Source organism: Macrobrachium rosenbergii, chromosome 12 (genome assembly GCF_040412425.1).
Source record: "Macrobrachium rosenbergii isolate ZJJX-2024 chromosome 12, ASM4041242v1, whole genome shotgun sequence".
NCBI classification, from domain to species: domain Eukaryota; kingdom Metazoa; phylum Arthropoda; class Malacostraca; order Decapoda; family Palaemonidae; genus Macrobrachium; species Macrobrachium rosenbergii.
Window position 1 is genome coordinate 71090485 of NC_089752.1, and position 26715 is coordinate 71117199.

General features: G+C 39.7%; 1 protein-coding gene across 1 annotated transcript; it reads left to right on the forward strand.

The window, feature by feature from the left end:
• The first annotated feature begins 22935 nt into the window (after nucleotides 1-22935).
• Nucleotides 22936-23808, forward strand: LOC136844062 (uncharacterized). The gene has a single exon (XM_067113077.1). It carries the CDS (start codon nucleotides 22936-22938, stop codon nucleotides 23806-23808), a length of 873 nt encoding a protein of 290 aa, XP_066969178.1.
• Nucleotides 23809-26715: the final 2907 nt, after the last annotated feature.

Genomic DNA, 26715 nt, shown 5'->3' on the forward strand with positions numbered 1-26715 from the left:
AAAATGAGTTGGGCTGACATGCGATACTGTGAGTTTCGGAGCAAGCTTTAGATATCTGTTTTCCTGAAAACTGTTACCTCTTTAGATGGAAGATGAAACTTTTTTACTTATTCTCACTTAAATGAATCACATTGCCTCTCACAAGGGAGGCCCACAAGGTCGTCACAGTATGGGGTACATCGTGCATAGAGTACAGGAATTCATCTTTGGTACATGGATGAGGAATCTTATTTACTACTTTGCAGTCACGTACACAAATAATACCAAAGCTCCTCATAAGAGCCCTATTGGCACTCCCCACGTCGGATGTAACAGTGCTTATATGCAACCCAAGTCTTCCACCCTCTATTGTATCTCTAGAACTACAGGTTTAAGAGTTTCCCCCTGAACACTATTTCCCGTAAAATAGCATGCTACTATTTGTTTCCATCTAGTGGTTATTTCACCAAGTGTGAATACAAGGGCATGAGTTGCAACGCCACTGTGTCCAGGTAGTGTCACATCGCCCATTCAACAGCTCGACAATTGGGCACACTGGAGACCAGGTTGAATACACATTTCATCAAGAGTTAAACAACAATGTCTCTCTTCTGGTTTCATAGCAGACACCTTGACTTGTAAAAATTAAAGCACCTCTCCCAGTATGTCTGGTTCCATGTGAATAAATTCAAGTCTTTTAAGCGGCTGTTGTTGCAAAAGTAGATCATACCCTGTTGACCCACAGGCAAGCCTAAGCTGAAGAGCCTGAAGTGCCTTCTTAATTGTCTCATTGGACCATTTCATTCCCCGAGAAGTGCCACAACTGAGACTATCAAGCTGGTTTTCGTTAAAGACTTTTGTTACTTTTCCTTTCAAGAATTTTACCCACATCAAAGCTTTAACCTTCTCATTTCGCTCATTTTTAACTTTCCTTCGAAGAAGTGATATTGCTCTTAATAGTGCCGCTTCACGTAACTCGAAAACAGGATTTGTAACATCATTATTAACAGAAATGGCACCATCCTTTTGATTAACATATTGCCGTTATCAGCAGTAACGTCCATGGTCTAAGAAGAGAAGATCTGTTCACTCGCAGGTAGGCGGAGCTACACCTACGTCACGCGGCGAGGTGGGTAGAGAGACTCGGGAATGTTTATAAACCAAAAGAATTAAATTTTAATAACGGGATTTACCCAAAACTTTTGTAAAAATGTGATTAAGCAAAATGCAATAGTTTATTTTTAAAGGTAATGGAATGGCAATAAAAGATTTATTTCATTCATAGAATATTTAACTTCACAATAGCATCAAGAATATAATTAAGAAACAACTCCCGGCTGGTAGAGACGTAATTTCCTGTAGTATTTACAACTGATATTTGGTACAAAAGAAAAAAAGTTATAACTGGTGACTTACGTTCAACTGAAAACAATTTATCATTACCTGTATTGTTAAGCCTAATCTTATAATTAGTGGTATCTGGCCAACTGCAATTATATTATTACTGGGCAAAGAACAATGGAAATATTGCCGAGGTATTATAAAAAAATTAAGTAGGTCAACCATTTACTCTCCAAAGGAAACTTTGGTATTTTAACTCCCTGACCTAAAGTTTCATAAATGGTGGCATTCGGTCAACTGCAGTTATATTTACTGCCAGAGAAACAAACCAAATACTGCTCAGGCACCATGAAAAGTTTAACTAGGTGAAATATTTACTCGCCAAAGGAAATTTTGCTATTTCAATTCCCTGGACCAAAGTCCATAATTGGTGAAATATGGTCAACTTAAATTATGCTATTTACTCGGCAAAGGAATAAGAAGATTTGCGCAGGTATTGCAAAAAGATTAACTGCGTCAACAGTTTATTCACCAAATGGAATATTGGCGTTTTAATTCCCCGACCCAAAGTTCTAGTCTAGCAATTATCTTTTAAGTTTGAAAACAGAAAAATTTCATAAACCACGTTGATGATGAATGTTAGCTTTATAGGAAATCAGCTGGAATGTTCAGACGTTTAATTGATTAGAAAATAGATATAAAAAAATTATTTACATTACATCTCCTTTTTCCCTGTACACCACCCAAAATCTAAAGTGAAAATCGTGACATCAGACCATTTGCAACATTTGATTATCAACGGCAATAGTAAGCATAGTAAATGTTAAGTGACAAACATATGTCATACTGTAAATATATTCAACTATATAAACTGATTTATTATGAACAGTTAACTTTACTCGGATAGAATACCAATCATTTGCAATATTCAATTGTAAATGGTAATAAAAAACATACAGTAGTAACTATTAAGTAGCAAATATTTGTCGCACTGTAATATAATAACAATATAAACTGATTCATTAAGAACCATCGACTTCATTTCAAAAGAATACCAAATTCTAAACTTGTCCTCTGATGCTGGCAGATGCATTGTCGGGATTGCATCAGTCTGTAATTGTACAAGATGACTTGGTATTGAGATTCCGAGTAATTCATATAAAAGGTTCCTTGCGTAATCAGTTGATTTAAAATGCAAACTACAAATCCTCGAAGAATCCGCATTAAATTTGTGTTTTCTCTTACGCAGATGAATCCATTTCTTTCGGAGTTTTTAATTTTTAGGAAATTTATGAAAGGTAAGATCAGTATTTCGATCTGAACTGGAGTTACACCTATAGTGCACAAACATTCGGCGTAGTTGTACAATGACGATGACCAAAATACACGCCAATACACAACATGAAATCACGATCGCATTTATACCACCTCCTTTCTGTTATACATCCTCGGCCTGGTTGACAGTTAAATAGCCCATCCACTCGCCCAGTAACGTCATGCGCGAAGTTGGTCGAATTTTGGGTCAGTTGTGAACGGACCTTCTCTTTCTTAGACCATGGTAACGTCATCGTCATCAGAAATTATATCAACCATACCGTTACCTAAAAAGTAAAAAAAAAAACAGTTTTTGTAGGGTTTTCTTGCATGTGTATGTTGAATATTTTTCTAAGTTATATGAAATGTAAGGAAAAAACTGCTTGTTGTGATTTTTTTACACGTGTACGTTATCATTTCCGCATTATCTGAAATATGAAAAAATTTTTTTAGAGTTTTGTTGAGCATCATGTTATCATTCCGAAACTTGTATTTCAGAGTTGACAGTAGGAACTGTTATACTTGCAGCTTTTATCCTGATTACAAAAATATAGTGTGTGTGCACATACAATATACATATTATATATAATTTTATATGTGTACACGCACACACACACACACATACATATATATATATATATATATATATATATATATATATATATATATATATATATATATATATGGCTTCGTCGCAAACTATAAATACAAAACAAGAGAGGTCGTTCGTAAGGCGTACCCTTTTCAGGAAAGTATTCCGACTCCTTCTGAAGAAGAGCTTCCACTGATTTTGCATAAGAGTGTTCATCATATACTCGTTTTGCAGTGCATCTATGGGTTCGGCACATGATAGACTTCTTTTTCGGGGAGGTTTTCGTTCCTTAGGATTTGAGGTTTTATACACAAATTTTGTAGGAACAGTATTTGCCTTAAGACGCTTCAGACCATCAGCTCTTCCTGATTCGTGCTAAAGATGAACGATATGTTTATTGAGCGTTTTAATGGCGACAATATGTTTCCGAAAATAAAATTCATCTATACATCCGCAAGCAGATAGAAATTTTCATCCAAACGTATCGCTAACTACCATAATATAACTGCTTTTCACATTAATTTACTTGATATATTGAAAGATAATTCTCATTACCAGCGACGTCAGTTATTTGTGCTGCTGCAATGCTAGACAATATGTTGGTATTCATTCAGTCATTAGCATCATCACACAAAGTTTGCAAAATGCGATTAAGAAAGTCTTACCGAGCAGATGCAGGATCTATCAGGAGCGTTCCAATTTTCACACCTGACTATGATTTCCCATTGTCTTCGTCCTTGTGGGTTTCTGGGAAATCTGTAATATTTTTCCCTGTCCAGGCCATACAGCCTAACCTACTGCTACACAGCAGACCATTTTTAAAAATACAAACATTTAGTTTAAAAATACAAACATTCAGTTTAATCAGTCACACGTACAGCTATGCTCAGAACTGATGCTACATGTCTGCATAGGATTTCGGTCAAAATTCATAAACTGGCAACTAACATGCTTCATATTTATCTATTATTTCAATGCGAAAACACATTATTGCATGCAATGAGGCCATAATATGTTTCATAAGAGTGAAATCTGTCATGTACGAGTATTTCAGAACTGTAAGAAAACATCACGTGTAGCCAAATTTCGGAAAAACAGTTACGAAACATTTTTCTAAATTTTCGTTCACTCACCGCCGATGCATTTGACAAGAAAAGTCATCACCAAACCTCAGTTAAAATGTTAAATAAAAAACGAAAAAATTTGTCATAATATTGATATTGCTTCCAATGCAACCATAAAATTTGAAAGGGTCCTGTTTGGCTGTTTTTGCGCCTAAACGCCGAAAAAACGTAAATAAGTAAATATAAAAGTAGAATGCTTCCACTGATATCAACGGGTGAATGGAGCGCGTGTGACGCAACCACACCTGGTGTAACATGCTGTAGGTCTACAATGAGCAGCGACAATGGAATTATCTTGAAACCATTTATTTTATATTTGTTAGAGGAATATTTGGATTTTCATAAAAAATAAAATTATTTGAGTTATATTTCTTAACCACTTCAAAAATTATGGCTTACTAACAAATATTTGCCTATGCAATTATTGTTTTGTTAAAGCCAAGATTTTGTTTCTAGGCCTAGGTGTGTTAGATTTTTTTACTATATACTTAGCATTCACATCTCTATATTAACAATATCTGGCCAGAAAGCATATGAAGTTACCTGCACATTCTTGCATTTCAAGTCACCTTATGAATAAATAAATTTACACCAAAAGCGAGCAGAAGGACTTTTGAGAAAATAATATTTTAAGCCAGTCAAAAAACAAGTGTTCCATGGGCCTTGACATTAATACTAATGGATATTTCGATTAATAGCCATCTTCTCCATACGATTAAAATCATCATCATCTTGATTCCTCAAAGAACAGGTAATCTCTACAAATAAATTCTTTAGTAACAGAGATTATATCTCAGAAGGCTTAGCGTATTTTTTTAGGCCTATAAATCATTTTGAAACATACAGGCAGCTTGAACACAGCCTAAAACTTCAACATTCAAAGAAAACTTGTTGTAATTCATATTCCTATTTTGAAAATGTTATGACTGTTGAGCTTATTAAGTCCACTGTTATAATGCTGCAGAGGTACTTACGTTGACCAGCCTGAGGAGCATGGTAAGTACACTGTCATTGACAGCACCGCTAACCGTATCACACCGTGCTTCGATCTAAGGAATGTAAAAAAGAAAATCTGTTCAAATCACATAGATTACGAATTATGCCAACGGATAAAAGGATCATGTATATATAACCATAAGGAAAATAGTGTTAGCTGTGAATTCGCAAACTTGTCGACATGTATGACATTAGAAATAAAAAAAAAAAGCTTAACACTGCTTGGCAATGTTACATTGAGTCTGAGATTCTGGACGATACAAAAAGAATCATATTGCGTCAGATTTGAGCATAGCTGTACCACCGCCAGTAGCAAGTAAGGCTGATTGGGAGGCAAGATGTGGCCATAACGTCACGTGACAAATCACGGTTGACATGTCTGACTCAAGCATGGCCAGACTCTTTCTATACATGTCTCTGCCCATGAAAAAGGTTGCTTGTGCATTGCACACTTAATATATTATAAAGAAAATCAAGTAAATGTAGTGAGTAAATTATTAGAAAAAATCCAAATTGATAATACAAAAAAGGAAAGTAAAACTCGATTGCTATAACATAAACTTTTCAATAGATATATTTTACAATGGAACCAGGTTAACCTAGGAGAAGTACAACGATTACTAAAAGAATATGAACCAATGATATGTTTACAACATGTCAACAAAACTGTGTCAACACTAAGTAAATACACCTTAGCATCTACATCACAAGAGGAAGAAGGAAATTTAGGTACAGCCATATATGTACATAACAAGGTATGTTACAACAAAGTACCTATAAACATTACTGACTTACAAATGTCGGGTATTACAATCCGAATAAAAAACGATAATTATGTAATTTATAATTTATACAACCAACCTAATAAAAATTACAACACTGATAAACTTAAAGATGTACTTAGACCAAGGAACCTACATTAATGTAGGTTATTTTAATGCTCACAACCCGATATGGGACTGTAATTGTGCAAACTCAAATAGAACAGGAAGTAAAATAAAAGAATTCATAGAGTCAAATGACATGTGCTGTATGAATGATGATGAAATCAGTACATATTTTTCAAAAACGCATGGAACATTTTCCTCAGTAGACTTGACCATGTACAACAAGCATTGTTGACACATTAGATTGGAGTACAGTTGATGACTTGCACACCAGTGATCATTTCCCAGTATTAATTTCATTATTACAAAATGATACCATCAAGCATGTCCCTCAATATGACATTTATAAAGCAGATTTGGAACGCTATGAATTTCACACTAAGAATATCCCACCATTTGAGTATATAAAAGATCATAATGAAACTAGTAAATTTCTTGTTAATTTCATAAAAAATGCCACTGACAAAGCAATACCAAGGTCAAAACCTTATCCAACAAAACACGAAGTTCCATGGTGGTCTGAAAAACTAACAGGAATAATAAAAATAAAACACTCAATAAGGAGACGATTAGATAATTTGAATAGAAAGTTCAGTAGAATAAATAAAACATTACTGATATTTGAAGGAACTTTACAAAAGATACATTAAAACCTTTATACAACAAAATATCCGCAAAATTTAAAAAGGAAATAATTCAAAGAAGAATAATTTCATGGAGGAAATATGTATCAGATCTCACTAATAATACTCCCATACAAAAAATTCAGGAAAATAAATGGTACCCATGTTAAACCACCTAGACTTGCCATATTAAAAGATGGAAAAAAATGCTTGATCCAAAAGAAATAAGTAATGTAATCGGAGAAAACTTTAGAAATGTAAGTAATGATAAAAATTTGGATGAACGTTTCCACACAAAGAAAAATTATATAGAATTAATAACATAAATTTTGAAACAATAGAAGATATATATTACAATAGAAAATTTAATATGGAATAGCTGGAATATGCTCTCCTGAACAGCAATAAATCTACTCCTGGAGTTGACAATATTAGTTTTGAGATGATCTGCCACTTAGCACCTTTGGGAAAGTCATACCTATTACAGTTTTATAATCATTTGTGGCTTCGAAATATAAAGGACCCAAATAATCATAGGCGTAGGAGGCAGGGGGCAAGGATTCGGGAATCTGCTAAAATTCGGGCAAATGGTTTGGGATATTCAGGCATTCAGAGGAAGAATTAATTCTATAATTTAAAAAATAACAAGAATAAGAATGAAAATGATGGCAAACTTGTATTTGTAAGTTAACCAGGTAATAAATTATTGCAAATGAATTATGATTATCAATTTATCACATACTTTACAATATTCCCATTCGATTACAAAAACACACATAAGATGTATGCAAGAACACTCTGAATGAAGAATAGAATAGTAACTACACGGCAATTTGAACAAAAACTCTGGGGTTCCTGAAATTCAGGCAAATTTGGTGTTGTCCCCAAAATAAATCCCACCTCCTATGCCTATGCAAGTAATATAAATAATTACAGACCAATTTCTTTAACAAGTTGCCTATGCAAATTACTAGAAAACATGGTAAATGCTCAACTAAAGGTGGTTCACTTAAGGTAGATTCTTGGGCCTATGAGACGTTTCTTTGGTGGCTTCTGATTGGCTGGGACCGGGAGGTAAGCGGCTTGCTCACTGTCTCACTTTAACGTCTGTAGCTGAGAAAACTAGCTTATGTTTCTTCATTTATCTCACCTTTTGCACAAGATAGGAAAGTTTTGGTCATACCATAGGATATCTTATTAATTGTACAACTAAATCATTATTTCCTGAAATCAATGAGATAAAACACAAAGGAATTGCAACGAGTAAAGTGAAGAGAGAAGCATTTAAATCTTTATCCCCAAATATCCATGGCAAAAGATGCATTTGGTAAGATCAAGAAATTAGTCACCAACTCAAAAATATCTATGAATCTAAGGCTGAGATTTGTGAAATGTTTTGTTTGGTCTGTATTGTTGTATGGCTGTGAAACTTGGACCTTGAGGAAGGCAGATGAGGAGAGGTTACAGGCTGCAGAAATGTGGTTTTGGAGAAGGATGCTGAAAATATCATGGATAGAAAGGAAAACTAATGAGCAGGTATTAGAGAGAGTAGGCGATGAGAGAGGACTTTTGGCTTCAGTGAGAGGTAGACAAATGCAGTTTGTGGGTCACATAGTGAGAAGACGAGAACTAGAACCTCTCTCTCACTGGTAAAATCAATGGAAGGAGGCTGAGAGGAAGACCTAGACAAAAATATATGGATGGATTGGTGAGAATGACTGGAGGAAGAATGTCTGCAGCTCAGTTGCTGCAGAGAGCTGGAAATAGAGAGGAGTGGCGAGCCATGATTGTCAATGTCCTTGGGGATATGGCACCTGGATGATGATGATGACCCGATTTTACTTATCGTCGGATTTTGCATCATTCATGCGATCAAGACAAAATAAAACTTGTGTTTTCATATAATAAATTCACCCTGAATATGTTGGTGCTTTCAGATTTTAGACGTGTGTGATATGTGAAGAGAAAATGAAGAATATGTCTTATTACGTTGCTCCGTTCTTGACTCAGTTTGGCAGTAGTGCCGAGAGACAGTGATCTGCAAACAGCGAGAGCTTTGAGGCACCGTTGACAGTTGCCAGTTAGCAATATGAGAAGTTTGCAGTTTCGTCAATATTTACTGTATTATTGTGTCACTGAATTTTCTGTAAATAAATGCATAGAATCCTCATTAGGACTGTCGAACTTTTTCACTCCAATATCACATATGTCCGTATGCCTGGACGTATCTGATAAGAAAAAATTAATGATCAGATGGAGGCATCTGGATGTGTTGGCTTCAGTTTAGTCTAGGTGAGAAATTTACATACTGCAGGCTACGTGATAAATAACAGGCCTACATAATAATAATAATAATAATAATAATAATAATAATAATAATAATAATAATAATAATAATAATAGTAATAATCTTTATTGCGGCTCAGGGCCATATACATGGAAGATACAAATACAATACACACAATCTAGATACATAAGGTAACACGACAAAAATAATTATCGGCAGTATCCACACAGTTACTGAAGAAGTGGAAAAAATAGAATTCATAATAATGGTAATGACAGTAATCAGTAATTATATGGGGAATAATAGAAAAAATAAAAAAAATGATAACAATAAAAAATACAGATTGCAGACGATTAATTTCCATCTGGGGTCCAGAAGGCTAATACGAATATTGAAAGTTGCAAAACTCTACAATGATATTAAGCACAGTAATAACAGGAAGTAAGACTACCAAAAATAGCAAGGAACGTAGAAATATAATAATAATAATAATAATAATAATAATAATAATAATAATAATAATAATAATAATAATAATAATAATAATAATAATGACAGATTCTGGAGATGACACTTCATAATTGCTAAAACAGAGAATAAGGCATTTAAGGAACAAACGCCTCATTATTCCATCTTTCCCACAATTTAGATCTTCTTGCCTCACTGCTTAGGATGCTTTGTATGAGCGAATTGCTGCTGTTTCTCAGTCGGGTGATCAGACTGGACATTGTTTGCCTCACAACGATTTTCAAGTTATCCAGGCGGTTTTCTATGAACATCTGTGTGGCGGAGTGATAGTGAGGTGTGTTTGCGAGTCGTCTCAGAATGTCATTGTGAACAACAGTGATACGTCTCATGGTCTCTCGGGTATAGTTCGCCCAAAGGGAACACCCAAATAAACTGTAGCAGTACGAGCGGAAGAGCAGCAGTTTCGTTTCTCAGTGGCATAAGGCAAACCTCCTTGCAATCATGTTGCCAGTTGCACATAGTTTACGACGCCTCTGTTCTATGTTTGCCGTATCTTTTAGGTCGTCCGTGATAATGTGTCCCAATTACGGAAATTCATGCACGAATTCCAGACGATGATTTCTGAGGAAAATTAGTGGTTCTGCAATATGCTTAAGCGATCTCGGGAGCAGCGGCATACACTGGGTCTTGGTTTCGTTGTATAGGATATCAAATTCCTCTGCATATTGGCGGCAGGTGTCGATGAGTCGCTGGAGACCTTGCACTGATGGGGAGATCAGAACCATATCATCAGCGTAACAGAGGTTGTTTATTGTTGTTTCGTTGATAGTGCATCCGATTGGGAGTGAGTTCAGTTTGACATTCAGGGCATGTGTGTACGCATTAAACAGATATGGAGAGAGAATGCCCCCTTGCCGTTTAGCGAGCCGAAGGTGTACGATAGTACGTTACCCCATTTAACACAGAATTGCTGTGTGGAGACCCAACAACATAAAATGCCAATTAGATATAGAGGTGTGCCTCGTTTGTGCAGCTTCAGGAAGAGCTTCAGGTAGTTTACTCTGTCAAATGCTTTTCTCACATCTACAAAACATAGGAAAACAGGAGAGGCTGATGACAGGTAACAGTTCAGCAATACTTTCAGAATGTAGATGCAGGTGTCGGTTGAGTGGTTTGCTTTAAAGCCGAACTGGTTGTCAGTAGCGTGTAGAAAGGTGAGAAGTCTCACTAGAAGAACGGACTCAAGTATCTTCGACGCAATTATAGTAATTGCAATCGGGCGATAATTGCCAGGGCAATTTAGCTTTTTTTTTTTTTATTAATGGTATTAAGTGAACTAAGAGTAGGGAAGTCTAGGAGAAACTGGTGAATTATACACGCATTGAACAGAGCAGCTAGCAAAATGTAAATTATCAGATGGCAGAATTTGAAAGCTTCAGCAGGAAGACCATCGCAGCTGGGCGATTTATTATTAGGTAGGTTGTTTATGGCCTCGCTGATCTTACCTGGCGCAATACGATCGGCGAAATGAAACTGAGTATTATCAGTAAGGAGGTTATTTACATCCCTGCGGGAGTCCTGATCGTTTATGCAATTCAGGATAGTGCTGAAGTGATCGCCGCACATTCTTGCGATAGCCTCGTCACCGACTGCTTCTCCTACTCTCTGTGATAGATTTTTAGTTTTGGGATTTAGGGATTGAATGTCCCTCCAAAGACGGGGATAATCGCCATATTCTAATTTCCTAGACATTGCATCAGCTCTTAGTTGCTTTCCATTCAGTCTGCAATGCTTAAGGGCAAGTTTGAACTGCGCTCTCGCCTGCCTCATTAGTAGTGAAAAGTGTCCTTCCCTCCGGCTACCATTTTGCCTCCATAGTAGGAACATTTCTCGTGAATGTGCATAAAGATCTTTAACCAATTCATTCCATCCATGTACATTACGAGAGTTGCCTTGACGAGATCTAAAGGTACCCCCGCCGGAGGCGAGCGTAGCGGAAATTATATTCGAATAGAATTCTTTCAGATCTCTCCTGTGATGATCGTTTCTACATTTTGAGTTAGTGCAGTAAGGCGTCTGCCGGTTGGGCTATTGACCGCAGCCTGGTTTCATATGGTTTCCCTAAAGGAGCTGGTTTTCTGTTGGTTTTTAAAATCCCAGTTAACAGTTGGTGGGTGATCAAGGGGTTCACGGCAGGGAGGGATGGGATACTGAATGACACCTGTAAGGGGATGTGATCATAGCCCACTGCAAGATCGTAGCGAATGTTGCAGGTCACAATAGAGTCATGAAGTCGAGGGGACATGATGCAGTGGTCCAGCCAGGAGGTTGTAACTGTGTCCGTTCTGTTCTGTATATAGACCTTACCTTACAGACCTTACAATTCGTTCGGGTTGCCCCAGGTCCCTCAGTGTGAGGCACCTTTGATGTCTACCAGAGAGTTGCTAACGCATCTTCCGGTATATTTTGCATCTTCCAGTCTTGGATGGTCTGGGATGCATCTTAGATATTTGTCGAGCTTATTCTTAAACACATCTACGCTCACTCCTGTTATGTTCCTCAGATGAGCTGGTAGCGCACTGAATAGACGCTGCATTATCGATGCTGGTGCGTGGTGGATTAATGTCCTGGGTGCTTTCCTTAATTTTCCTGGTATAGTTTTTGGCACTATTAATCTACCTCTGCTTGCTCTTTTTGATAATTTTAGTTCCATGATGTTTTCGGTAATTCCTTCTATCTGTTTCCATGCTTGAATTACCATGTAGCGTTCTCTTCTCCTTTCAAGACTATATAAATGTAAGAATTGTAGTCTTTCCCAGTAGTCAAGGTCCTTAACTTCTTCTATTCTAGCTGTAAATGACCTTTGTATACTCTCTATTTGTGCAATATCCTTTTGGTAGTGTGGGTACCATATTATATTGCAATATTCAAGTGGAATACGTACGTACGTTTTATAAAGCATAATCATGTGTTCAGCTTTTCTTGTTTTGAAGTGCCGGAACAACATTCCCATTTTTGCTTTGCATTTTGCCAATAGAATTGCTATTTGATCATTGCATAACATATTCCTATTCAACATCACACCAAGGTCTTTAACTGCTTCCTTGTTTGTGATTGTCTCATTATTAGGTCCTTTATATGCATATAGCATTCCTACTTTATCACCATAGTTCATTGATTCAAATTTATCAGAGTTAAATACCATCCTATTTATCTCTGCCCATTTATATATTTTGTTTAGGTCTCTTTGTAGCGAGTTCCTATCTTCATCACAAGCAATTTCTCTACTTATTCTTGTGTCATCTCTGAAACTTCTTACTACTGAGTCCTTAACATTACTGTCTATGTCTGCAATCATAATCACAAACAGCAATGCAGCTAACACCGTACCCTGTGGTACACCGGATATTACCGTAGCTTCATCCGATTTCTCATCGTTTGCAATCACTATCTGTTTTCTATTTTGCAAAAATTCTTTTATTCATCTTCCTACTTTGTCAACAATGTTATGTTTTCTAATTTTTTTCGCTAATATATTATGATCTACCTTGTCAAAAGCTTTTGCAAAGTCTAGGTAAACCACATCTGTATATTTTTTTCATTTATCATATTTTTATATATGCTTTCATGGTGGACTAACAGTTGGGTTTGTGTACTTTTTCCGGGTACAAAACCATGTTGTCCTATATTGAACAATCTATTTTTCATTAAATGTTTCATTATATTTTTTTCATTACCCTTTCATATACTTTCATAATATGAGATGTCAGACTCACAGGCCTATAATTACTTGCCTCTAGTCTTGAACCACTTTTGAAAGTAGGAGTAATATATGCTAATTTATGCTCATCATAAATCTTGCCTGTATCTATACTTTGTCTTAATAATATTGCTAGCGGCTTTGCGATTGAATGAACCACTTTCTTTAACAATATGGCAGGTACTCCATCTGGTCCTGCTGCTGATCCATTTTAATTTCATTAATAGCCTGCACAATATCGGCTTCTGTAATATCTATATCTGATAAGTATTCAGTATTTTCATCTCTTATTTCTGTATCATTATCTTCATTGTCAATTCTAGGTGTAAATTCACTCTTATATCTTTCTGCTAATATGTTACATATTTCCTTTTTCATTCGTTAATCGCCCTTCAATTCTTAGAGGGCCTATTTCTACTCTTATTTTATTCATCTTTTTGCATATGAATAAAAATTTTTAGGGGTTTTGCTTGATATTTTGTAGTGTCATTTCTTCTAGGTTCCATTTTTCATTTTCTTTTGATTGTATAATCTTTTGTTCTGCATTTTCTATCTTACTTTTTAGTTCCATCACTTTCCATGCATTCTTTTCTTTTGCAAGAGCTTTTTCCACTTTCTAATTTTCTGGAACAAGATCCTTCTGTCTCTTGGAATTCGTGACTGATGCTTACTTTTTTTCTTCGGTATATATTTTCCACTATTTCCTCTAATATTTTATATAATATATCGGTATTTACCTGTATATCATCACTTACAAATATGTTTTCCCATTCTTTGTTTAATTCTTCATTTATTTTTGACCAATTTATATTCTTACTATAGAAATTGTATTTTCAATATCCTTCCCATTTTTTCGTCTCTTGCTTTTCTTTGTTTTCGTATGTTCTGGAACGGACTGTTAGTTCTATGACATTATGGTCCGAAATACTCGTGTTATATACTATTATTTCTTTAACATAGTTCACCTCATTCACAAATACTAGGTCTAAAATATTATCCTTTCTTGTTGGTAGGTGATTTATTTGCTGAATGTTATGTTCTAGTAGCATATCTAATAGCTTTTCAAATTGCCTCTTATCTTCTGCACTACTATTGCTCTCTTTTTTATATGTATAAATACAACCACAGTCTCCTATTCGTTCTTTCCATTCTACAAAAGGAAAGTTAAAGTCTCCGGTTAGGAGTATAGTCCAGTCCTTGTGATTTCTACATATTTCATCCAATTTTTCAATTGGAGGAGGTATAGGAGGAGGGAGGGAGGAGCATTATATCGCTAATTCGGAGAGCGTGATTTTGACAGAAGCGAGTAATTTCATTATAAAACTGTTTTGTGGGGGTGAGAATTAAGGTCCCCAATTATACAAATATGATCAGCAGTAGAATCGTGAATAATGCTGTGTAACACACCTGGGATCATGCAGTACTGATCAAAATTATCGTTCTTTTCCCAGGGCATATAAACATAAATTATTAGGACCTTAGAGCCCCCTACTGTCACTTGAAGCCCCAGCAATCTATCACTCCTGTAGGTCAACACATTCACCATATTGTCTAGCGATTTGTGCCGCAGGAAAGAAAGGCCCCCTTTCGGGTGACCGGCTATGATGTGATCTGTAACTTGCATCGGTGAGGTCGAGAAAGCTTTGAAGTCTTCATGCACTGAATCACAGATGGCAAGGTCATGAGGCCAGAGGAGTGTTTTTTGCAATGCAATGATGCCTTTGAAGTTTTTGCAGAACATTTCTAAGGAAGTAATGTTCCGCTTGAGGCCAAAAATATTCCAAGAGATTATATTTAGTGTATCCATGGTAGCTCACGAAGATGGGAAATGAATGAGTTGATCATTTGGGTGGATGGGGGATTGGCCATCAAGGGTGGGCATTCACTCGGCTTGGGAGGATGGCTGGCACTTGTGGTAGAAGGCGAGTCGGCTCCTGAACCCCTACTTGGGGTGTCAGTAAGTTCCCCAGGGGAAGGTTGGTTCCGGATTAGGTTGTATCTTGAGACTTTTATGTTAGGACCGAAATTCTCGCCTTTATGAGCATCGAGGTGGTGAAATATGCAGGTAATCCTGTAGGCAACTTTATGTTTAATTTTGCATGGGAGTTCGTGGGAGATAAGAGGGTCGGAGCCCGTGAAAAACTTGACTCTCTCTACTATGGCGTCTAGCTTCACCGATGACCGTAAATTGTGAATTACAACGTGACATCTCCTCTCAGGTTTTGGGCGAGGTGATTCTCGAATACTGGGCTTCGGTTCAGCGGACACTCGAGATGTTCTTTTCTTTTTTCTACTTGTTTGTGTCTGCCAGCCCCCCGTCCCCTCATGATCAGTCACAACTTCATCCACGACGGGGGGTTTTGGGGGGAGGGATAGGGCCGAAGGACTCACGAGGGCTGGTGATCTTCGCTGAGGATCTATCTTCCACCAGAGGCACTGGGAAGGGAGGGGAGGTTGGGGGTTCGTCGGCCCTCTCCGATAGGTCTATAGGTGATGTGGGCGCTTAATCTGAGGGAGAGAGGGCAGTTCCCCCATGGGAGGGTATGGCCAACTCGACTTTGCATCGCACCCTCACTTCTCTCGTGTTGTTGGGAGGCGAGGAAGTAATAGATGCCACATTCAAAGGAGTCTGGTGGCTTGCTGTGAGATTGTCTAATGATTCCTGCACTCCTTTGATCGCATCCCAGATTGTTATTTGTTTCCACAGTTTTAAGACTGTTGAGTGATTCCTGTAATCCTTTGATCACGTCCCAGATCTGTGAAAATTTGTCTTGTGCTTCCTCTATTTTTTCTGAGGTTTTGTCAATTTTTTCTCAAACAAATTCTGAAAAAGACAGAATTTTATATTCGTTACATCGTTAATAGGTTTTGCGACAAGAAATAAAAAAATGTACTACTGCCAAACTGAGTCAAGAACGGATGCAACATAATAAGACATATTCTTCATTTTCTCTTCACATATCACACGTATCTAAAATTTGAAAGCACCAGCGTATTCAGGATGAATTTATTGTATGAAAACACAAGTTTTATTTTATCTTGATCGCATTAATGATGCAAAAGCCGATGATAAGTAAAAACAAGTATAAAGAATTAAATGCTTCTCTCTTCACTTTTACTCGTAATTCCTTTGTGTTTTATCTTATTGATTTCAGGAAATCGTGATTTAGTTGTACAATTAATAAGGAATCCTATGGTATGACCAAAACTTTCCTATCTTGTGCAAAACGTGAGATAAATGAAGAAATATAAACGAATTGCTAGTTTTCTGAGTTACAGACGTAAAAATGAGACAGTGAGCGAGCCACCCACCTCCTGGTACCAGCCAATCAGAGGCCGCCAAACAGACGTCTCGTAGGCCCAAGAATCTACCTTATGTGAACCAGATATAGCAGGGCACATTCGAGAAAATAAAATTCTGACTCCCACTCAATTCGGGTCACAATGTAACAGATCTGCAATGGATTCTCTGTCCAACTTAGAAGACCACATACGGAGAGGATTTGAACAAAAACAAATTACTATAGCTGTCTTTTTTGACATTGAAAAGGCATATGATACCACATGGAGATATGCAATATTAAAAGCATTACATAAAAGCAGCATCCGTGGACATTTACCAGGTTTATCCAAAACTTTTTGACAAATTGCACTTTTCAAGTGAGAATTGATGATGTATTGTCAAGTACATTTGAAAACGGTGTTCCACAAGGAAGTGTCCTTAGTGGCACACTGTTTACTTTAGCAATAAATGACATCAGTAATAATTTACCTATTGGAATTAAAGGTAACTTGTATATGGGTGATTTTGTCATATATTATTCAGCATCTCGCATAAAACATGCAGAGCAAATCATTAATAAAACTGTAATAAAAATGGATGAATGGGTCTCATCTGTAGGCTTTAAATTATCCATACAAAAGACTCAAGCAGTAATGTTTTATAAAAATAAAAAGTGGGAAAAAAGGTGAAGAAATAGATTTAAAAATCAGAAATCATTTCATACCAATTGGCCTAACAGCAGAATTTTTAGGATTAGTATTTGATACTCACTTGAACTGGAAAGCCCACATGACATACACACGAAATCAAAACGTAAAAGAGCATTAATTAAAAAACTATCAAAATCTAATTAAAAAACTATCAAAAACCACTTGGGGAGCCGATATACATACCCTTACTGTACTGTATAAAGCAACAGTGCTGTCTATCATTGAATATGGAAGCAAAATATATGGCTCAGCATCAGACAACGCTGAAAATGTTAGACCCAGTTCATAATGAAGGCCTTAGAATATGTTCAGGAGCCTTTAGACCATCACCGGTCATCTTTACAAGTTGAGTGTGGTGAACTACCTCTCTCTCTCCACAGAGAGTTTGTAACAATGAAGAGTGCCTTGAGAATTCAGACAAGTGATTCATCAACCAAAAAGTTATTTGAATTACGAGATGTATTTATTAACAGTCATTTACCACCTTTCCCAGTTACATCTAGAAGATTGTTCGTGTCACTGAATTTAAATATACAGCTACCTTCAACAGTAAAATTACCTCCTCCTTGGAATATGAATAAAATGAAAATTTTCACACACTTAGAATATTTATAAAAAAGTTACTGATACACCCCAGAACACCGTAGACAACATGCAGTAGAACATATAATCCGAAAAGGTCTGCATTATGCAATATACACAGACGGATCTAAGTCTCAATACAGAGTGGGATATGCTGCAGTATCCCAAGACAAAATGTATCAGTTCTCTCTATCTGATAATGCCTCGGTATTTACAACCGAGTTGTCTGCAATAGCATCAGCTATAGAAATAATTAAAGAAACTTTATCTAGCAATTTTGTGATTTATAGCGACTCCAGAAGCTCTGTAGAAGCCATTTAAAGTTACAATCCAAAAAATATTTAACAGCAAATTAAGTTTTCACTCCATAAATTGTATAATAATGGAAAAAATATTGAAATATGTTGGATCCCTGCCCATGTAGGGATTAAAGGAAATGAAAGGCTGATAAAGCAGTTGAAGAAGTGGTCCACATGACAAGAGCTAATGTTAACATCCCTATTAGTGACTATAAGATATATAAAATCAATCATTGTAAGTAAATGGCAAAATATATGGAATGAAGAACCTGAAAATAATAAATTAAAATACATAAAATCCAGTGTTGGAAAATGGAGTTCATCATATCAGAGGGAGACACACTCACAAGTAATTCTGACGCGTCTTTGAATAGGCCATACTCGTTTGACACATGGACGCTTAATGAACAGTCCACATGGCCCTCCTCCCGAATGTCCAGAGCACAAAGTGTTGATAGCAGTCAAGCAGTATTTAATAAAAATACGAAAACCCTTAGGGCGCCTAATGAATTTTAAAACAACTAAATTTTAAAATGTTACTTAACTTATTCTGAATTTTAATATACCTTTTAAGTGAGTAGCCTATATATGAAAACATGAGTATAAATGTATTTATTGTGTGAGTGTGTTCCAGTATGAGAGTGTATGCCTTTGTGCAGTTTTTACTTTCATTTTCATTCTTTCATCACCATAACGAATGACCTATTGCCTCGGGCCTAGACCTGATTTTTCATTCAAAGCCTTCGGGCCAGCCCTATGAGAGCTGGTAGTCAGCTCAGTGGTCTGGTTAAACTGTTTTAATAATAATAATAATAATAATAACAATAATAATAATAATAATAATAATAATCATCATTTACACCTGGAGACCATCCAGCATCTCCTGTGAGCAACGAGGGTTTTCTCAATGCTCAGCAAAGAGGTCTGGATACCTGTGAAAATCCTCAGCAGCTGTGTACGGGGAGAAATGGGCCGTCTTCCGTAGTTGGTATCATTGACGGGGTATCTCTCTTGTCAAAGCTGCTCTTCAGCCGGTAGCAGACTTTCTTGTCTTTCTTCCCCCTCTACTTTGGTATACTTGACGTGATGAGGGGGCTCTTGAACCCCTGGAATTTGTTTCCGGGTTCTAGTCCTAGAGTGCTATATATTATTGTATTATTAAGTATCAGATTGAGTTAAGTCTTGTGGAATTTTCCACTTTTGGTAAGATTTATTTGACCTAATAAACAGAAAAGTTATAATAGCTGGGACTGGGGTTTATCCGAAGCTAATAGTAGGAACTGTGGTAGGATCATCAATTACCCGGTAATGTTTGGACCTGAGAGATATCACACTGATGCCTCAAGGACGGAACTATTCTGCAGAGCTGGGCCATGGATTCCAGGGGTAGTCTTGTTTTGGGGATAGGACTCTCAGCATCCTGTCCAGTTTGCCCATGGTATGATTAGGGTGGGGCTGGTTATATTCTTGCAATACTCTCAGTCCCAACAAGTTGGTTTGGCTTACACTTTAGCCATCCTAATTGTGTTGTGCCATCCCCTGTGGGTTTGGGTAGGGAGTGGACATCTGGGAGTCAGCTCTTACTGATGCCATTGATAGAAGAATAAGCTCCATGAAAGGAGTACCCCTGGACTTGTTGATGATATCCTTTTGAGTTACATGACGACCTCTGCACCCTCCTCTGACAACCTGTGTTTGGACATGGCTAGGAAACCTAGCGTAATTACACTGCAACCCTATGCTCCAGCACGGAGCAAAGGGAAATTCACCAGAAATTTATGTGAGAAAGGATCAGGGATATCTGAATCCTCTTATGTTAAATATTTGACCTTTAATCTGGATTATTCTATTTGTGATAGTTTAATGTGTGCAGAGACACTGTGAAGTGTTGTGGCCGAGAGCCTAAGATATCATCTGAAAGTGAAGGAAAACTGACAGTAGAATCATCCTCAGCAAAAGAAAGTGAAAAATTCAATGCATTATTGCATCTCAGAGGAGTTACAGTAGACTGCTCAGTACATGCTTTCTGGAATCACTCCAAGGGAATGATATTTGCACCCCAACTGATTACGAACTCAGAAGAAAAACTTGTAGAAGAATTAAAAGATCAAGGTGTGATTAAAATTGAAATAATGAAGAAACTCAATGGAGTCTTTAATTATTACACTTAATTCTACCTGCTTACCTAATGTAATGAAAACAGCATGGTTACATTTTAAGGTTAAGTAATATATCCCAAGACCAAGATGTTTTTATCGTCAAGAATATGGACATATGTCAAGATCTTTTAGATAGAAGCTGTAAGGGAAGCCTGCCACATGTGTTAAGTGTAGTGAATCAGAGCATGGTGTATATTATAAAGAAGCAAAATATATACATTGTGGAGACAATCATCCATCTTCTTCACAAAACTGCGATGTGTACACCATTAGAAAGAAATCCAGACATTAAGGGTAACTGAATGTATCACATTTACAGAGGCAAAACAGAAAATATTAACCAGTATGTTAGACCAGGAATATCCTTTTCTAGTACTGCTGCTAACCAAAGAAGAAATGTAAGTGCTGCCAGAGGTGTTTCCTTTGATAATGTAAAGGTAAGATCAGTGGCGACCTGCACTCTTGCTTCTTTGCAGGCTTGTCTGGTAATTTCTGACACTTCTGCCTCATCGGAGGCTGTGCCAGTAATTTCTGGCACTTCTGTCTCTTCAGAGTCTGTGTCTGTTGCCTCTGGTGCTCCTGCCTCTTCGAGGTAGTGCCAGGTATACCTGGCATTCCCGCCTCTTTGAAGACTACACCAGTCACACCTTGTGTGTTGGACTCTTTGGAGGCTGCATTATATGTATCTGGTGCTTGTGTCTCCCTGGAGCCTGCACCAGCATTGTCTGGTGCTCCTGAACTTGAAATTTCCTTAACAAAGACACCATCAAAAGTGCCCAATGCCCATGTTATTGGGGAGGCTGTACCATCTGTGGCAGGTTCGTCCTCCATGGAAGCAGCACCATCATTGACTTTAAGATGGAAGGCAGCCATAAATCATCACTCTCCTTCTGGGAAAAGCAGGAGCAAGGCAATATAAAGTTGAAGCACTTAAAAGGGGCTCCAGTTTAATGGCCTCAAAATATAAGTAAAATTAATTATTTTTCTCCCATGGAACTGTCAGGGATTAAGAAGTAAATGGGAAGAACTAAGGTTGCTCATATCAGAAGTGTTCCTTGTATGTATAACTTTGCAGGAGACTATGATTGGTGATGATATGTGTCCAAGACGAGAGTATACAGCCTATCATTCTCCTTATAACATAAATATAGGAAGCTATGGGGTGTAATTTTATATATTTGTAATGACACCCCACAAAATCTTATAAGTATCCAGTGTACACTGCAAGTGATAGCTGTGCAGATCCATTTGCAAAGAAAATGTACCACCTAGTGAAGTCTTCCCCACTAATGAATTCAAGTCCCTTTGTAAGGGCGTCAAACCGCCTCTCTGTTCCTTGTGTTTTGCTCTACATTTGTACATTAATCATTTCGTATTTGTCACTTGTTATTGTTTCAGATTCTTTATGTATCTCATTATATGATCATTCTACGGCCTATTCACCGATATATATATATATCTACCTTGTACATGTTCTGTAATGCACTGTATATGTAATTTTATGTCTTTCAACAAACACAATTCTGTATGGACGCAGCGGGGGCCACAGGTCGCCCGCTACCACTCCATCCGCTTTCTGCATTATAAGTACCTGTAGTGAACAATAAAGGATCAGTCTCACTTCTGACCTTTCTTGAACCTCACACTGGTGACCCCGGGAAGTGACAGATAGCACGGTTTTGGTCCAGCCATTAACGGACTAACTACGGCCGCAGCTTACTGTCAGAGAGCCTTTAACGCACTACTAAACATGGTGGCAAGTTTAGGCCTCTGATAGCTCCTTCCCTGGTGGAAACCGTGCCATTAACGGACTAAATACGGCATACCCAACAAAGGGAACGTTTTGGCACTACAATCAGCACCATTAATGGACTCAACACGACGCATTTTCCTGCGTTTTGGTGCATGAGCAGTAAAGATGGCAGATGATGAAATTCATTGCGAATGCACGAGCATCGTCTGTATGCCTCTCTCGCTGACAAAAGCAGACACTGTCAAACTCCCTCTGTTTCGCGCGAGAACACGGCATCATGGTTCCTGCGCGCAGAAGTACACTTCAGCATGGTGCGCATAGCAGATGATGCAAGCAAATCCGATCTTACCATGGCAGCGCTCGCGGTAAAGGTGTTCAACAGGATATCCCCCTGGCTCGACACACACGCAGGCGAAGGCATGTACACGGCATTAAAAGATAAACTAATCAAGACCTACTCAATGCCCGTGATGGAAAGAGCACAGCGAGCACTCGACCTGGCATTCCAGCCCTTCGGAGAAGCATCACCCAGAGAGGCCTGGGACGAACTGCAGGGGCTCATAACATTGCTAGACGAGAACAGGAGGATAAGGAAAATCGATCTGGCAAGGGCGATCTTCCTTCGACACCTCCCGCAGGAAGTAAGGAGCCAGATAAGGGACGCCACGCCCTCGACACCGGGACATTAATAGATGTCGCCCAGAAGTTACACAAGGTCACCAAGGCCTCAGAACACGCTGCCACCCTTGCAGCCGCTGCCCTGGAAGCCTGCAGCCTGATGGAGAGCAACAATGACGACAACGGAGAGATCAATGTTGTCTTCAAAAAGAAACCGAAAGAGAACAGAGGGAAACCATTTGCGACGTGGTGCTTCTACCACAAGAAATTCGGCGCCAAAGCAAAGCGCTGCAAACACCCCTGTTCCTTTCCAAAAAAACGACGTCAGTGGCCACAAGTAACAGCAGTGGCCTTGAAACCGATCTCTCCCCGACCAGCAGGTTTTTTCATCAAAGATGTAATCTCCAAGCACCGCCTGCTGGTAGACACGGGGGTAATGCAATCTGTCTTCCCGCCAATGAAGGAAGATCTTAAGAAGAAACCTGACTCAACAAACGCCCTCATTGCAGCAAACGGGACACCCATCCGCACATACGGCACAACGACATGGGTCATCTCCATCCTGGGCTGCAGATACCACTGGCCCTTCATCGTCGTGGATGTTAAGTTCCTGCTGCTGGGCGCAGATTTCCTAGGACACCACGGACTTCTCGTCGACATCGGAAAGGAACAACTACTGGACGCAGGAACTTGCCACTCCCACCAGCTCGCCAAAGGACCAGGGATGCCCGCCATCTGCTCCACAGCCTCCAGCAGCTACATGTCCCTCCTACAGGAGTTTCTGGACGTGTTTAAACCGGAGCTAAGACAGTCACCAGGGGCTTCAGCAAAGCATGGCATATTCCATCACATCACCATGACAGGCCCACCAACTCATGCGAAGTTCCGGCGCCTGTCCCCACGAAAGCTACAAGATGTTAAACGGGCCTTCGCAGAGATGGAACGGATGGGCATCTGCAAAAAAGCATCAAGCCCGTGGGCATCACCCCTCCGCATGGTAAAGAAGGTGGATGACTCGTGGAGGCTGTGCTGAGATTACTGCCGCCTAAATGTAGTGACGACGCCAGACCACTATCCCCTCCTAAACATGCAGGACCTGACAAGTGCAGTCCACGGGGCAAAGATCTTCCCAAAATGGACCTACTCAGATCATATTTCCAAGTCCCTCTACACCCCGACAACATCCCAAAGACTGCCATAACAATGCCCTTTGGGACCTATACATTCTTCTATTCAACCTTCAGTCTCAGAAACGCAGGTGCCACATTCCAGCGACTGATGGACACCATTTCGGGGGACCTGCCCTTCTGCATCTGCTACGTAGATGACATCCTGATCTTCTCCAGGCTGCCCAAGGAACACCTTCAACACGCCTGGGCAGTCCTAAAACATCTACAGGAGAACAGCCTGGTGGTGAGGTTTGGCAAGTACATCTTCAGGAAGGGAAAAATAGATTTCCTCGGGCACGAGATCTCACCTGCAGGAGTACGTCCGATGGCATCTAAGGTGAAGGCCATAGAGAAGTTCCCAGAACCCCAAAACATCAAGGCCCTGCGGAAGTTTCTGGGGATGATAAATTACTACAGACAATTCATCCCCAACATTGCCCAAATCATGTACTCACTAACATCAGTCCTGAAGGGAAAGCCAAAGGCGCTGACCCGGGAAGTTCCGCAGCAGAAGTCATTCAGCGAAACGAAGGCAGCCCTCGCCAGTGCCGTGACTTTGACACACCACAACCCCGCAGCCACCCTCAGGTTGACAACGGACACCAGCAACATTGCCTGTGGTGCAGTACTGGAGCAGGTGGTGAACGGCATCCTCAGCCCTTGGCCTTCTTCAGCCGCAAGTTCTCACCAGCTGAAACCGGCTATAGCGCCTTCGACAGAGAACTGCTGGCTATCTACCAGGCCATAAGGCACTTTAAGTACCTGCTGGAGGGCACCGAATTCACCATCCTGACGGACCACAAACCCCTGGTACACCCCTTCGCAAAGCAGGGAGACGCATGGTTGGCAAAACAGCAGCAGCACCTAACCGCCATCTCAGAATTCGGCTGCACCATCAAATATGTCACTGGGAGAAAAAACCTAGTAGCTGACACCCTGTTGAGAGTAGAAATAAACTCCCTCCAGCTTGGCATCGACTACGAAGACCTGGCGAAGGAGCAAGCAGCAGACCCTGAGACGGCAGCCTATAGAACGTCATGATGGCACTGAAGTGGGAAGACGTGCCCTTAGGAAACTCCAGAACAACGCTCCTCTGTGACACCAGCACAGGCCACCCTCGTCCCCTTGTGCCAGCTTTGAGGAGAAAGAAGGCATTCAACGTGATACACGGTCTCTCCCATCCTTCAGGGCGCACAATGGCGCGCCTTATGACCAACAAGTTCGTCTGGCACAGTATCAACAAGGACGCATGTCACTGGGTGAGGAACTGCATAGTGTGCCAGACGAGCAAAACATCTCGCCACATGGAATCATGGATCTGCGAATTTCCCCAACCAAGTCGGAGCTTCGGCCATACCCACGTCAACGTCGTCGGTCCCCTTCCGCAGTCCAGAGGAGCAAGATACCTCCTGACGATTGTAGACCGCTCCACCCGTTTGCCCGAAGCAACCCCCATGATGGAGGCGTCCATGACGTCTTGTGCAGAGGCTCTTCTCTCCAGCTGGATCAGCTGCTTTGGAGTGCCTGATAGCATCACCATGGACAGGGGCCCTGCCTTCCTCTCAGAACTCTGGGTCTCCCTGGCACGTCTGATGGGCACGAAGCTGCACAGCACAACGGCTTACAGCTCTCATGGCCCGCTGCACCGAAGAGAACTGGAATGCATAGCTCCCCTGGGTCCTCTTGGGTCTTCACACAGCACCAAAAGCAGATGGCGACACCTCCCCGGCCAAAAAAGTCTAAAGAGAAACATTGGTTGTGCCTGGAGAATTCTTCCTGCTGTCAGCTGGGGGCGGAGATATGCCCCTCCCGAGGTTGAGGGAACTCTCGCCATAGGACCTTCACCGACAGGACCAGCAGATACAACCCACCCACCTTAGACTCCTGTGCCTACATCTTTGTCAGGGTGGTCGCTCATCAGCTGTCCTTAACGAGGCCCTACAGGGGGCCCCACAGAGTCATCAGGCGGGCACCTAAAGCATTCCTGCTGGACATCCACGGGCGTGAGGTCTGGGTAACGGCTGACAGGCTAAAACCAGCGTCCCTGTTGGACAACAAAATCAGCGAGGAGACAGGCAGGCGACCCAGAGTTCCCCCTCAGCAAAACTCCACAGGAACAGCTGCCCCCACACCGAAAAGAGGTCCAGGACGGCCCAGGAAACAGCCCGCTCCAGCTCCAGAACCAGAGATCACGCCCACACCCCGCCCGCAGTTCTCGAGAAGTAGGGGCCTACTCCAGTTGCCGCAGCACCTCCGCGATTGAGGTGTCATCCAATACTTTCTCGCATAATTATTGTCTTAGGAGGGGAGTATTGTAAGGGCATCAAAACGCCTCTCCATTGCTTGTGTTTCGCTCTACATTTGTACATTAATCAAGTCGTTATTTGTCACTTGCTATTGTTTCAGATTCTTTATGTATCTCGTTATATGTATCATTCTACGGCCTATTCGCCAATATATATATCTGCCTTGTACATGTTCTGTAAAGCTCTGTATATGTCATTTTATGTCTTTCAACAAACACAATTCTGTACGGACACAGCGGGGGACCGCAGGTTGCCCGCTACCTTTCCTTCTGCTTTCCGCATTATAAGTACCTGTCGTGAACAATAAAGTATCAGTCTCACTTCTGACCTTTCTTGAACCTCACACCTTACTCAACACCTGCTGGGAGATATAAATAATAGAAACCCCTCTTTGGGGTGATATCATTGCCAGTCGAAGAGGAAATTTCCTCTGTTCCACCACAGAAACTGAAAATACTGGAAGTG